Genomic DNA, 12,802 nt, shown 5'->3' on the forward strand with positions numbered 1-12,802 from the left:
TCGTGTAATCATTGGGGCCAACCAACCTCTACTATATGAGTTGTGATAGGACTCAATCTACACAGCCCTGAACCCTACCAATAACCCTTCTTACAGCAAAACAGAGTTTCATCCATTAACACAAAAGAAGTAATAACAACAACCTGAAGTACCTCTGTTTATTTAATGTTACTGTTAATCATTCATCAGAGATGTATGCAACTATCAATAGATGAATAAGACTTCTAGAATTGAATACAGCAAGTAACCATGACCTCTCCTCCTATTCAGATTCAATGGTTTCCTTAGATTTCGATTCCCCTATCCTGAGAGGTACTCCTCTCCCCAGCAAGCCCTTCGGCTGCTACCTTTCTTCCTCCTCCCCTTTCTCTCCCCCTCCCAACTCCCTACATATCCCTCTTCATCTTTGATCCTAACCAACTCAACAAACTCCCCAAGCATAACTAAATTTCCCACTCTCCACCAATCATTTGTTGTCAGCTGGATGGTACCCTTAGTTGCTGCTGTCCACTTGGGTGTTGCCCACTCTCAACTAATCATTTGTTGCCAGCTGTACCCTTAATTGCTGCTGTCCACTTAGGTGTTGCCAGCTGGCTTCTCTTTAGCTGTATTCCCCGTAGTAGCAGTAGGTTGAATCTTGTAGTCCCTACCCTTCTTTCTTTTGTACACCTTGACGATTAGGGGTTTATCAAGTTGCAATCTACGGTCTTTATGCTCTTCAGCTCTTTAATTTTGAGCTGACCACTTTAGTCACTGAGATTGATAGAACCCCTTACCTTTACTGAACTGAATCATTGAAGATCTCACACACAACACAGTCATACAATAGAGAGCAGAACAGAGAGAGAACTGATTCATTCATCAGTTCATTGATTCAAAGATAACAATGCAGCAATGCTACTCTGTTCAGTTCATTAGATCCATACCTCTATACATCGATACAGCTACCAAATAACCAATACCTACACCTTACCCGAGAGTAGAACTCTCCCCAGCAGCACCTCTGCTCTTCCTTACTCAATTCTTCCTTCCCCTTTGCCTTCCTGCCTTGCCTCCAAATATCCCTGTAGTCCTTCTAACTAACTGCCTTGCCACATAAGCCGCAACCTTTGAAAAGTACCTCTGCTGTACTTTGTAATTTTGAGGTTTTTCCCCAATGCTAAGCTGCCACCTGTCCTCCCACTTGCCCTTGTCCCCCAATACACACAGTCGGATGGACTTGATCCCCTACTGCCCTTCCACTTGTTTTTGGGTGTATACCTTAGTTACTATAGGCTTATTAGCACATCCCTACTTGAGTTTCACCTTGTCCTCCAGGTGAAATTTGTCTAGTGATGCTTGCCCATCTCACATGCTTCACACTTTATTTTTTTCAACATTCTTGCAATTTGGTACTGTGGAAAATCTTAGAATCATATCATAATATTTTATTAGTATCTTTAATCTAAGTAGATCAGATTGTAATATTCTATTACAGGTATTTTTCTTATTGTATTTTTCTATTCTAGGTAGATTACTCATTTATTACAATCTTCTATTCTAGGTAGATTTCTCATTTATTGTAATCTTCTATTCTAGGTAGATTTCTCATTTATTATAATCTTCTAGGTAGGATATTCTTTCCTATTTCATGGATAGCAGCTGTGTATATATTGATTGTAAAGTTCTGAATAATACACACAAGAGTAAAACACTTCAATTCCTATTTCGTCATGGCATCAGAGCCAACCAATCTTGGGATTGCTGTTCAGCTTTCAGGCCTTCATTGCCTTTAATCTCTGGTGTTTCCGCCACACAAAGATTATTCTTCCTTTGGCCTTTATTGCCATTCTTTATTCAGCTCTTTTTTTTTTTTTTTCCTTTTTTCCTTACCTGAAAAACAGATTTTTTTCTTTCTCCATCTTGTCTGTCGTTCTACTGCATCTTTGGTTATTGTTTCACATACTATTTTTAAGCACCTACAAAGAGTATCAGAACCAAGAGAGGTTACTTCCGGGACTGCATTTGATCAGACAATCAAAAATCTGCAGAATGGAGAATTGCAGAATATTCAATCTGCCTACAGGCTCAATGGAAGAAATTATTTAAAATGGTCTCAACTCATTCGGACCATTCTGAAGGGCAAAGGAAAGATGAGCCACCTGATTGGAGATGGACCGAAACCAGGAGATCCAAAATATGAAGCATGGGACGAAGAAGATTCTATGATTATGGCATGGATGTGGAATTCTATGATTCCAGAAATTAGTGATACATGCATGTTCTTGGCAACTGCCAAAGACATCTGGGAGGCTATCCAACAGACGTATTCTAAGGCGAGAGATGCGGCCCAAGTCTATGAGGTCAAGGTTAACAGTAGCAGCCAAACAAGGAAATAAAACAGTTACAGAACATGCCAACCAGCTGAAAGCTTTGTGGCAAGAGTTGGATCATTACCGAGTCATCAATACGAAGTGCTCTGAGGATGCTGCATTAGTAAAGCAGTATCTTGAGCAAGATAGAGTCTATGATTTTTTGGTTGGGTTAAATCCTGAGTTTGACCAAATAAGGGTTCAGATTCTTGGAAAACCAGATGTGCCGTGTTTCAATGAAGTTGTAGCATTGGTTTGAGGGGAAGAGAGCAAAAGAGGACTGATGTTAGAGCCTACAAGTGTTGATAGTTCAGCAATGGTATCTCAAGGAGGAGAGCATTCAACTCCCACAACCGACAAGACATTTGCTGCTGAAAGTGGAAAAACTGGGCAATCCAAACAGCAAAAACAGAGACAATCTATAGTGTACCTATTGTAAGAAAGCTCGTCACACACGGGAAAGATGCTGGAAACTTCATGGTAAACCTCCTAGCCAAGAGTGGGGGCACAAAGGAGAGCAATCTGAAAATAATGGTCAGGCGCATGTTACATCTGCACAACAACCTGAAGCCACTAATAAAGAGGTTGCTAGCCTTAATTAGGAGGACGTAGAACGAATAAAAACTCTTTTGAGCAACCTTAACAAAAAACTAGGTACATGTTCTTTGGCATATTCAGGTGAGTTTCCACTTTCTATTGGATTAAATGTCTTTAGTAATTCTCTTTCAAGCCCCTGGATCATAGATTCAGGTGCAACTGACCACATGACACACTCACCAAATCTTTTTCACCACATATTCTCCCTGTCCAAGTAGTAGGAAGATAGCTACTGCTGATGGCTCGTTAACTACTGTGGTTGGAACTGGAAATATTGAGCTCAACTCATCCCTCACCTTGAAAAATGTCCTACATGTTCCTAGACTATCTACAAATCTCGTTTCTGTGAAGAAACTCACGCAAGATTTACATTGTAATGTAGTCTTTCACCATAGTCATTGTGTATTTCAGGACAAGGATTCGGGGAGGACGATTGGACATGCTAGAGAAAGGGATGGACTCTACTACCTTGAGGCACCAAGCCAATCACATGCTACTAATGGTAGTCCTTCTCAAACCAATAAAGAAAAAATTTGGCTTTACCATCACAGACTTGGACATCCTTCCTTTAGGGTAATCAGTCTTTTGTTTCCTTCTTTGTTTCAAGGCATACATGTTGATGAGTTTCATTGTGATGTGTGTGAGCTTGCTAAACACAAGCGTGTACCACTTCCTTTAAGCAAGAAAGAAGTTCCATCCCCTTTTATCTCATTCATAGTGATATTTGGGGTCCTTCTAGAGTTCCTAATGTGTTGGGGGCTAGGTGGTTCGTGTCATTCATTGATGATTGCACTCGTGTCTCATGGATTTTTCTACTCAAAAACAAATCCGACGTTTGTTGTGTTTTTCCCAACTTCCATTCCATGGTTAAAAACCAATTTGGAGTTAGTATAAAAAGATTTAGATTTGATAATGCCAGAGACTATTTCAATCAAATTCTAACTCCATTCTTTCAAAGGGAGGGAATTATACATGAGTCATCGTGCGTTGATACCCCACAACAAAACGGAGTAGCTGAACGGAAAAATGGCCACCTTCTTGATGTAACTAGAGCCTCCCTATTCCAATACAATGTGCCTAAGTCATTTTGGGGGGAAGCAGTCCTCACAGCAACTCATCTCATAAATCGGCTGCCTTCGAGAGTCTTAGGATTCAAGAGTCCAATGGATGTCCTTTCCCAGTTCTACCCAAACCTACAAACGACAAATAACCTTGTTCCTTGAATTTTTGGGTGTCTCATTTGTTCATATTCATGGACCACATCGGGGTAAATTAGATCCTAGAGCACTCGAATGTTTATTTATAGGATATTCCTCCACTCAAAAGGGCTATAAGTGCTATCACCCTCTTTCAAAAAGGTTCTATGTTTCCATTGATGTCACTTTTCATGAACATATGTCTTATTTTTCCACATCTCATCTTCAGGGGGAGCATTCAATAATGGAAGATAAGAATGGGAATTCCTTACTTGACTTAGAGTTCACTCCCAAATACTTCATATGTCACCTGAGTCAAACTGTGAACAACCTAAACTTGTGTCAGACTCACCTGTGTCAAACTGTGAGCAACATGAACATATGTCAAACTTTGAAATGAAAGAGCCTATTTCTGATATTGAGCATGTGAGATTTGGCAAAGGAAAGGTGTTCTCAAGGAAGAAGAATCTTGTTCTAGAATCAGTGCAAGTTCAAGACTCCAATCCAAATTTTGGAAATGAGGTACAAATGACTAATCCTTCACTACAAACCGAATCTGATGTGCCCACAGATAGTAATGAACTAGACCTTCCTATTGCCATTAGGAAAGGCACTAGAGAATGCACAACGAAACCCATGTACCCTCTTGCCCAATTCTTGTCCTTTAAATTTCCCCCCATCTCATAGAGCCTTTTGGTAAGTTTAAACACCATTGCCATTCCTAACAACTTATCTGAGGTTTTATCCAATAAGGAGTGGAAGCAAGCTATGAATGTGGAGATGGAAGCATTTGAAAGCAATGGAACCTGGGAACTTGTAAGGTTACCAGAAGGGAAGAAACCTGTGGGGTGCAAATGTGTCTATACATTGAAGTATTGAGCAGATGGATCTTTAGAAAGGTACAAAGCAAGGTTGGTAGCCAAGGGCTACACCCAAACTTACGGGATTGACTACCTTGAAACATTTGCTCCAGTTGCAAAAATGAATACTGTCAGAATCTTACTATCCTTGGCGGCAAATTATGGTTAGGACTTGCAACAGTTTGATGTTAAAAATGCATTATTGCATGGTGGACTAATGGAAGAAATTTACATGGAGGTTCCATCGGGTTATGAGAATGATTTAGCTGTTAATACTGTATGCAAGTTAAAAAAGGCCTTATATGGACTCAAACAGTCACCGCGGGCATGGTTTGGCAGATTTACTAAAGTCATGATTAGTATGGGTTAGAAGCAAAGTCAAGGAGACCATACATTGTTCATCAAGCACTCATCATCAGGGGGAGTCACGTCACTACTTGTGTATGTTGATGACATAATAGTGACAGGAAATGAAGAAAAAGAGAAACAAAATTTGACTCAATGCTTGGCTAAGGAATTTGAGATCAAGGCTTTAGGAAGATTAAAATACTTCCTTGGCATTGAAGTTGCTCACTCTCAACAAGGCATTTTCATCTCTCAACAAAAGTATATCATTGATCTCCTTAAAGAAACAGGAATGGCCGCGTGTAAACCAGCAAGCACTCCAATAGATCCCAACAGTAAACTTAAGAATGCAGAAGAAGATGTTGTTGTGGACCGAGAGATGTATCAAAGACTAGTAGGAAGACTAATCTACTTGTCTCACACAAGGCCCGACATAGCATATGCAGTTAGTGTAATCAGCCAATTCATGCACAGTCCAAAGGAAATTCACTTGCATGCAGCTCACCGTGTGCTACAATATTTAATAGGGACGCCAGGGAGAGGCCTTTTATTTAGAAGGAATAAAGGAATGATACTAGAAGCATACACTGATGCTGATTATGAAGGGTCAGCAGTAGATAGAAGGTCAACCACAGGATATTGCACCTTTCTTGGTGGAAATCTTGTGACATGGAGGAGCAAGAAGCAGAATGTTGTGGCCCGGTCAAGTGCAGAAGCCGAATTTCGTGCAATGGCTCAAGGAATATATGAATTACTTTGGTTGAAGATTATCTTAGAAGACCTAAAGGTTGAATGGGGTGGACCAATGAGACTCTACTGTGACAACAAATCAGCAATCAGTATAGCACATAACCCTGTTCAACATGACCGAACCAAGCACATTGAGATTGACAGACACTTCATCAAAGAGAAGCTGGATAGCGGACTGATTTGTACGCCGTATGTGTCTACACAGTCAACTTGCTGATGTACTTACTAAAGGATTGAGCAGCTCAGCCTTTCAATAATGCATATCCAAGCTGGGAATGGAGAATGCCTATTCACCAACTTGAGGGGGAGTGTGGAAAATCTTAGAATCATATCATAATATTTTATTAGTATCTTTAATCTAAGTAGATCAGATTGTAATATTCTATTACAGGGATTTTTCTTATTGTATTTTTTTATTCTAGGTAGATTAGCCATTTATTGCAATCTTCTATTCTAGGTAGATTTCTCATTTATTGTAATCTTCTATTCTAGGTAGATTTCTCATTTATTGTAATCTTCTAGGTAGGATATTCTTTCCTATTTCATAGATAGCAGCTGTGTATATATTGATTGTAAAGTTCTGAATAATACACACAAGAATAAAACACTTCAATTCCTATTTCGTCAGGTACTACTAACCTAAGTCTACTAGAAGGTAAATATCCTAAACGATAATGCCACTGAAGAGGGAAAATATTGTATGCTGTTACGGCTTTCGAATCAAAATCAGTCAAATAATATAGTCGTCCACTTTCAACTCCTCCACCAATCTTCCCTTTGGTTTGAGGATCTTGAAACTCAAAGAAAGAGGGAAAAAAGCCACAAACCAATTCAAGGTTTTAGCAATATGACTAACAGATATTAAATTGACAAGAAATTTGGGAATGAATAACATAGAGGAAAGGTCCATATTCAGTGTAGGAGAAACACTCCCTTTTCCAACTGTAGATGATTTCACACCATTGGCCATAATAATTGGATGAGGATTAACAAATTTTTAAAAAAATGATGAATTATCAGTCAAGTGTTCAGAAGCCCCTAATCTACAATCCAGGAGTTAGAAGAATAGGACTTAGTAGAACTACCTGATTGGGCCAAATTGGATGAGAACGTCGAATCTTTGGCTACGTTCTAACTGTTGTAGGCATTTGAGGATTTGAGCCAAGTCCACGTTAGGCAACGAAACACTTGCAGAAGCTACAGGATTAGACTTGGTTACAACATCGATTGAATTTTCTCCTGCAAAAACTGTGTTAACATAATTTGCTGCCCACTCGGGACGGCCATGCTTGTCCCAACAATTTTCCTTTATGTGATTCTGCTTCCCCACAATTTGAACAAAGATGGTTTCCCTTGGATTGATTAGAGGAAGACGTCTGACCTCCCCCTCGTCTGCCACCATGTCTTCAAGGTGAATAGGTGCCACGGCCTCTACTTGCCAACATAGCTGATCCATCTCGATTTCCTTGTGTACTTTTCATCCTGCTGATTCACTACAATCCGTAAAAAGCATCACTCATGGTAGGAATTGAGGTCAATATCTGGTTCTTACCCATTGAATAATTTGGATCTAGTCCAACCAGAAATTTGGACACATAAAATTCAGCTCTCTGGGTCTTTAAAACTTCAATGCTGGTGATAAGAGTTTGATGTTGTTGTGATTCTTCCACCATTCCTTTAAATCCACTGTGATACTCCATTAGTGAACATCCTCCTTGAGAATAATTAAACATTTTATCATAGAGCTCACAAACATGGGATGTATTTTTTTCTTGGCCGAATGAGTCATTTAGGTGTTCCAAAATTTCTTTAGAAGTATCATAAAACATAATATAGTTACTAATCGAAGGATCAACATTGTTCCAAAGCCATACCTTCACAATCACGTCCTCATGCAGTCATGCATCCACATCTCTTGTGCGGCCACTGCTGTTGCATCTTTTGATTCTTCACTTGGACAAACATCCTTGAGATACTTGATTTCCCTTGGGCATGGATAAACATGTACATGGCTTTCATCCACAGGAAATAATTTTTAACACCTTTTAGTTTGATGCTGATTGCTTCAAACAGTACCTCCTTGTTTAACAATTGCTTCAAACGGTACCTCCTTGTTTAACAATTTCGCCTCTTCAGCCATGGCCACCACAATGAACTAAACACCACAGAAATTTTTTTATGTATGGATTACAAACATAGAAGAGCGTTCATGCTTTTTTCATCATCGTGGGAATTACCATACCATGCTGCAGCATAGGCTCTGCTACCACAACACATGATTCACAAAAACTATCAATAAGTTGAACTTACAAGTTCTTCAAGCCTGGTAAGGAACCCGCTTTGATACCATGTGACTATTAGGATCTACCAGACGTGAGGAACTTGCTAGGCAAGGTGTGAGAGTGAGAGAGGAAGAAAAAGAAGACGATGAGAGAGAGAGAGAGAGAGAGTCCAGACCTCATCTTATTCATACTGGTCTTATATAATTAAAACCCCGGTAGAGTTTCCCAAAATAGATGAGATCCCCAACCTTTCTAACCAAATTACATTCCAACTAATGGACAGAAATAAGAAACATTCACCAAAAAGGAAACAAATCTGAACTCCAACTAATGGGCACCACTCCACACCGACCATCCTACCCTTTCCTTCTTTTGTAAGAATCGTAATCTTAGATGACTCAATCTCGGCTGAGACAGTCCATATTTATAATTGTGGGTTTATCGAAATCTCTGTTGAACCGAGATCTTGGTTCGAGATCTCGACTTGACATAAATCTTAGGCAAGATGATGTATTCCCTGGGTTTGCATGAGATCTTGTCTTGAGATCCCAGAAAACTGAGAGATCTTGCGAGTTCTTGAACAATTATTGAGGTACACCTAATATAATCTTCTCTTCATTTACCAAGCTTCATTTCTATTTTGCATGATTTTCTCTTGAGTTGGTAGTGCTGGAAGATGTTCCTAATGACTATAACACTCATGTAGGTTTGTATTCACAAAACTCTTGGAAGTTCTTGGGAAAGCAAGGAGAACAAGTGAAGCACTTTTTATTTTTAATATGATGCGTGTAATAGTCGAGATCTTTCTTATTTTATATTTGTCAATGGAGTTAATTTCTCATTTAGTATTTTTTTTTAAATATCTGTATTTTGATCTTGTGCTTCCTGCTGGAATTGTCATGCAGGAAGACGGCCAGACGTATCCTGATATGCCTGCATACCACAGTATTGCAGTTACACTTGGTCAAGCTGGTTTTGTACAAGAACTGTTGAGCGTTATCGAGTGCATGAAGCAGAAGCCTTCTAGGAAAACAAAAAACATGCATCATAAGAATTGGAATCCAAGCTTGGAACCGGATTTGGTTGTATACAATGCTGTGAGAAAGCCTTATTTTACTGGTACCCCATCTCTGTTCCAGTTTATATTCTGCACAAACAACTCACTGGAATCTTCTAAGTGCTTGTTAGGTATTAAATGCTTGTGTTCCATCCTGTCACTGGAAAGGAGTATCTTGGGTATTGGAGCAAATGAGAAAAAATGGTATAAAACCTAATGGAGCTACTTATGGGCTTGCAATGGAGGTAATCCTTGGTTAGGTTCATGGTGACTAGAATAAGCTTTGTTGTTATGTATATGATATTGAACCGTGATCTAGCGAGTTCTGTCTAGATTATTGGCATGCTTAAGATTTGTATGGTAACAAGTAAGATCAACGATTCTAACAAGATGCGTGTTGCTGAAAATAGGAAGTAAGAATAATTGCTTCAAGTGACAATTATGCAGTATATAGTTTACGATTCTAAATAGTAGCTATGCTTTGCTTTTTCCTTTTTTTTTTTTTGGTGGGGGTGGTGGGGTTTTGGTCCTGTGGGAATGGAATTGGCCTACCTACTGCCTTTGCAAGTTCTGGATACAAGTTGATTAGATGGACAATCCAATTCCGTCTCCACTTTGAATACAAAGCATAAATTAATTTCCTCAGATTTGTGACAATGGGAAGTAGAGTTACTTGAAAATCTATTTCTATCTTCTCTATAAATAATCCTCTTCCCTTCCGTTGCCTACCTGTGATATTACCCTTGTGGCAAAATTCATAAATCGAGAATATAGATGTACAACCACTGCAAAGATGCCAGCAAGTGTTTGTGGTTGTCAGTTTGACTTCACTAACTCTAGGAGCAAGTTAACAATTTTTGGAGTGAATAATTATAAAAAGAATGTTTACTTCTTGAAACATCTTCAATTAGTCCCTGGAATCTACTTCTCAACTGGAATTAGTTGCTTCGTGGTACATCTTTAGTTAGTCCTGGTGCTGCTGATGTATGGTTTATTGCTAATTTGTGTGGAAATAATTGAATCCTTAGATGATCAATGTGACCCCTAAGTTTCTTATTTATAATGATGTGAAATATTCAAAGTTACATAATTACCCTCACTAAACAACTGGATAATAATAATTTGAACCACAACTTATAATTAAACCAACCCACAAATAAATAGAACCAACCAACATTCCCCCACAAGTTGAGGCATAGATGTTAATCATGCCCAATTTGCTCAAAACAGGGTAGAAGTCTCCTTCCTTCAGTCCTTCAGTAAAGATGTCAGCTACTTGATCTTCAGATCTCACAAAAGGCTTGCATATCAGCCCTTGCTCCAACTTTCCTTTGACAAAAAATCTATCTCAATATGTTTTGTACGATCATGTTGCACTGTATTATTGGCTATACTAATGGCAGCCTTGTTGTCACAATACAACATCATAAGACTTGTAATAGGAAACCCAATATCTTCTAATAGACCCTTCAGCCATAAAAGTTCACATACTCCTCAAACCATGGATCTATACTCGGTCTCTGTACTAGACAATGACACCACATTTAGCTTTTTACTTCTCTAGGTTACTAGATTGCCCCAAACAAATGTACAATATCCTGATATTGATTTTCTGTCAGATGACTAGCCCAATCAGCATCCGTATAAGCTTCCACTTTCAAATTCTCTAAGGGTGACAAAAGTATTCCCTTTCCTAGTGTGGACTTCAAATACTGAAGTATTCTAGTAACAACATTCATATGAGTCGAGTATGGGTCATGCATAAACTGAATCACTAGGTTTATTGAAAAAACAATGTCAGGTTTGGTATGAGACAAATAAATTAGTTTTCCAACCAACCTCTGATATCACACTTTATCTACTGGTACTCCCTCTTTCTCTTTAAGTTTAATACCTGCTTCAATTGGGGTATCCATGGCTTTACATCCCAATGTTCCCAATCTTGAAAATAAGTCTAGGATATACTTGCGTTGGGACAAATAGATGCCTTTTTCTGACCTAGCGACCGCAATTCCTAGGAAATACTCGAGTTTTCCTAGATCTTTAACCTCAAATTCCTTGCCGAGGAAGCTCTTCAGCTTTTGTATTTCTGCCCCATCATTCCAAGTGATGACAATGTCATCTACATAGACTATAAGAAGCGTGATGTGAGTCTCTGACCTTTTCACAAAGAGAGTGTTGTTAGCATTACTTTGCTTTTAACCTATTAATGTCACGGCTTTTTGGAAGCGTCCAAACCAACACCAGGGAGATTGCTTCAACCCATAAATCGACCTCTTCAACCGACAAACCTTCCCTTTTGTTTTGCTATCAGAGAATCCATGTGAGATTTCCATGTAGACCTATTCTTTCAATTCTCCATCCAAAAATGTATTCTTTACATCTAATTGATGTAAATCCCAATCTTGGTTCACAACCACTAATAACAAGACCCAGACTGTATTCAATTTTGCAATAGGAGCAAATGTCTCTTGATAATCAATTCCATAAGTCTTAGTGAACCCTTTTGCAACCAATCTAGCCTTCAATCTGTTGACTGAACCATCAATGTTTAGTTTTACCACAAACACCCACTTACAACCTACCAGTTGTTTCCCTGGAGGAAGAGTAACCAACTTCCCAAGTACCATTCTTCTTTATAGCCTACAGTTCCTCTACCATTGCTACCTTCAAATTTTTATCTTCATAGGCTTCTTGCCAATTCGTTGGAATAGATGCAGTAGGTAAAGAAAATATGAAGGCTTGGTAGGAGTCAGACAAAGAATCATAGGAAATGTATTTAGCTACAAGATGTTGAGTACACAATCTGATTTCTTTTCTAACAGCAATAGGGAGTTAAAAAGAAGATACCTCAGAGATACTTACATGACCTGAATTTGGATTAGGAGATTGGAGTGGTAACATGTTAACCTTCTCTACCTGCTGTTGCCGACTGGTTTTCTTCCTTTGATATGCACATCCTTGCTTTGGTCAATTTGCCTTTGAAAGACCTCAGTAGTGTGTCTTACAGGAGTGGTCTCCCCTTGGAAAGGACCCTCACAAGGTTCAGAGGGGGAAAGTGAAGACTGAGTGTCTACATGTATGCTGGCCAAATGCTCCCCTTGTTCAGGAATCTCTTCCTGAACCTCTAATTGGGGCTGAATTGGGTTTGGTAGGTCTCTATATGTGATAGGAACATCCAAAGTGGGAAAGAACACCTCTGCTCTTGGAGTCTCCCCCTGGAGAGGTGTATAATAAGGAGTAGACTCATTAAAGATGACATCCATGGACACCATTGTCTTCTTCGAAGGAGGATGGTAACATTTGTAACCCTTTTGAGTAGCAAAATACCCCAAAAAGATGCTGCGGAGGCCATGAGGTTCCA

At 39.1% G+C, this 12,802-nt stretch overlaps 1 protein-coding gene across 1 annotated transcript in view; it reads left to right on the forward strand.

Moving 5' to 3' along the window:
• The window catches only part of DG1 (Tetratricopeptide repeat (TPR)-like superfamily protein), a 76,765-nt gene that overhangs the window by 33,248 nt on the left and 30,715 nt on the right, over nucleotides 1–12,802 (forward strand). Inside the window, exons 10-12 of the mRNA XM_089152846.1 lie at nucleotides 9,088–9,169; nucleotides 9,287–9,478; nucleotides 9,570–9,683. Coding sequence (XP_089008972.1) covers nucleotides 9,088–9,169; nucleotides 9,287–9,478; nucleotides 9,570–9,683 — 388 coding nt within the window. The remainder of the gene's footprint in view (nucleotides 1–9,087; nucleotides 9,170–9,286; nucleotides 9,479–9,569; nucleotides 9,684–12,802) is intronic.

The sequence above is a fragment of the Hakea prostrata genome, chromosome 4 (assembly GCF_041222555.1).
Source record: "Hakea prostrata isolate BN-2017 chromosome 4, UWA_Hpros_2, whole genome shotgun sequence".
NCBI classification, from domain to species: Eukaryota; Viridiplantae; Streptophyta; class Magnoliopsida; order Proteales; family Proteaceae; genus Hakea; species Hakea prostrata.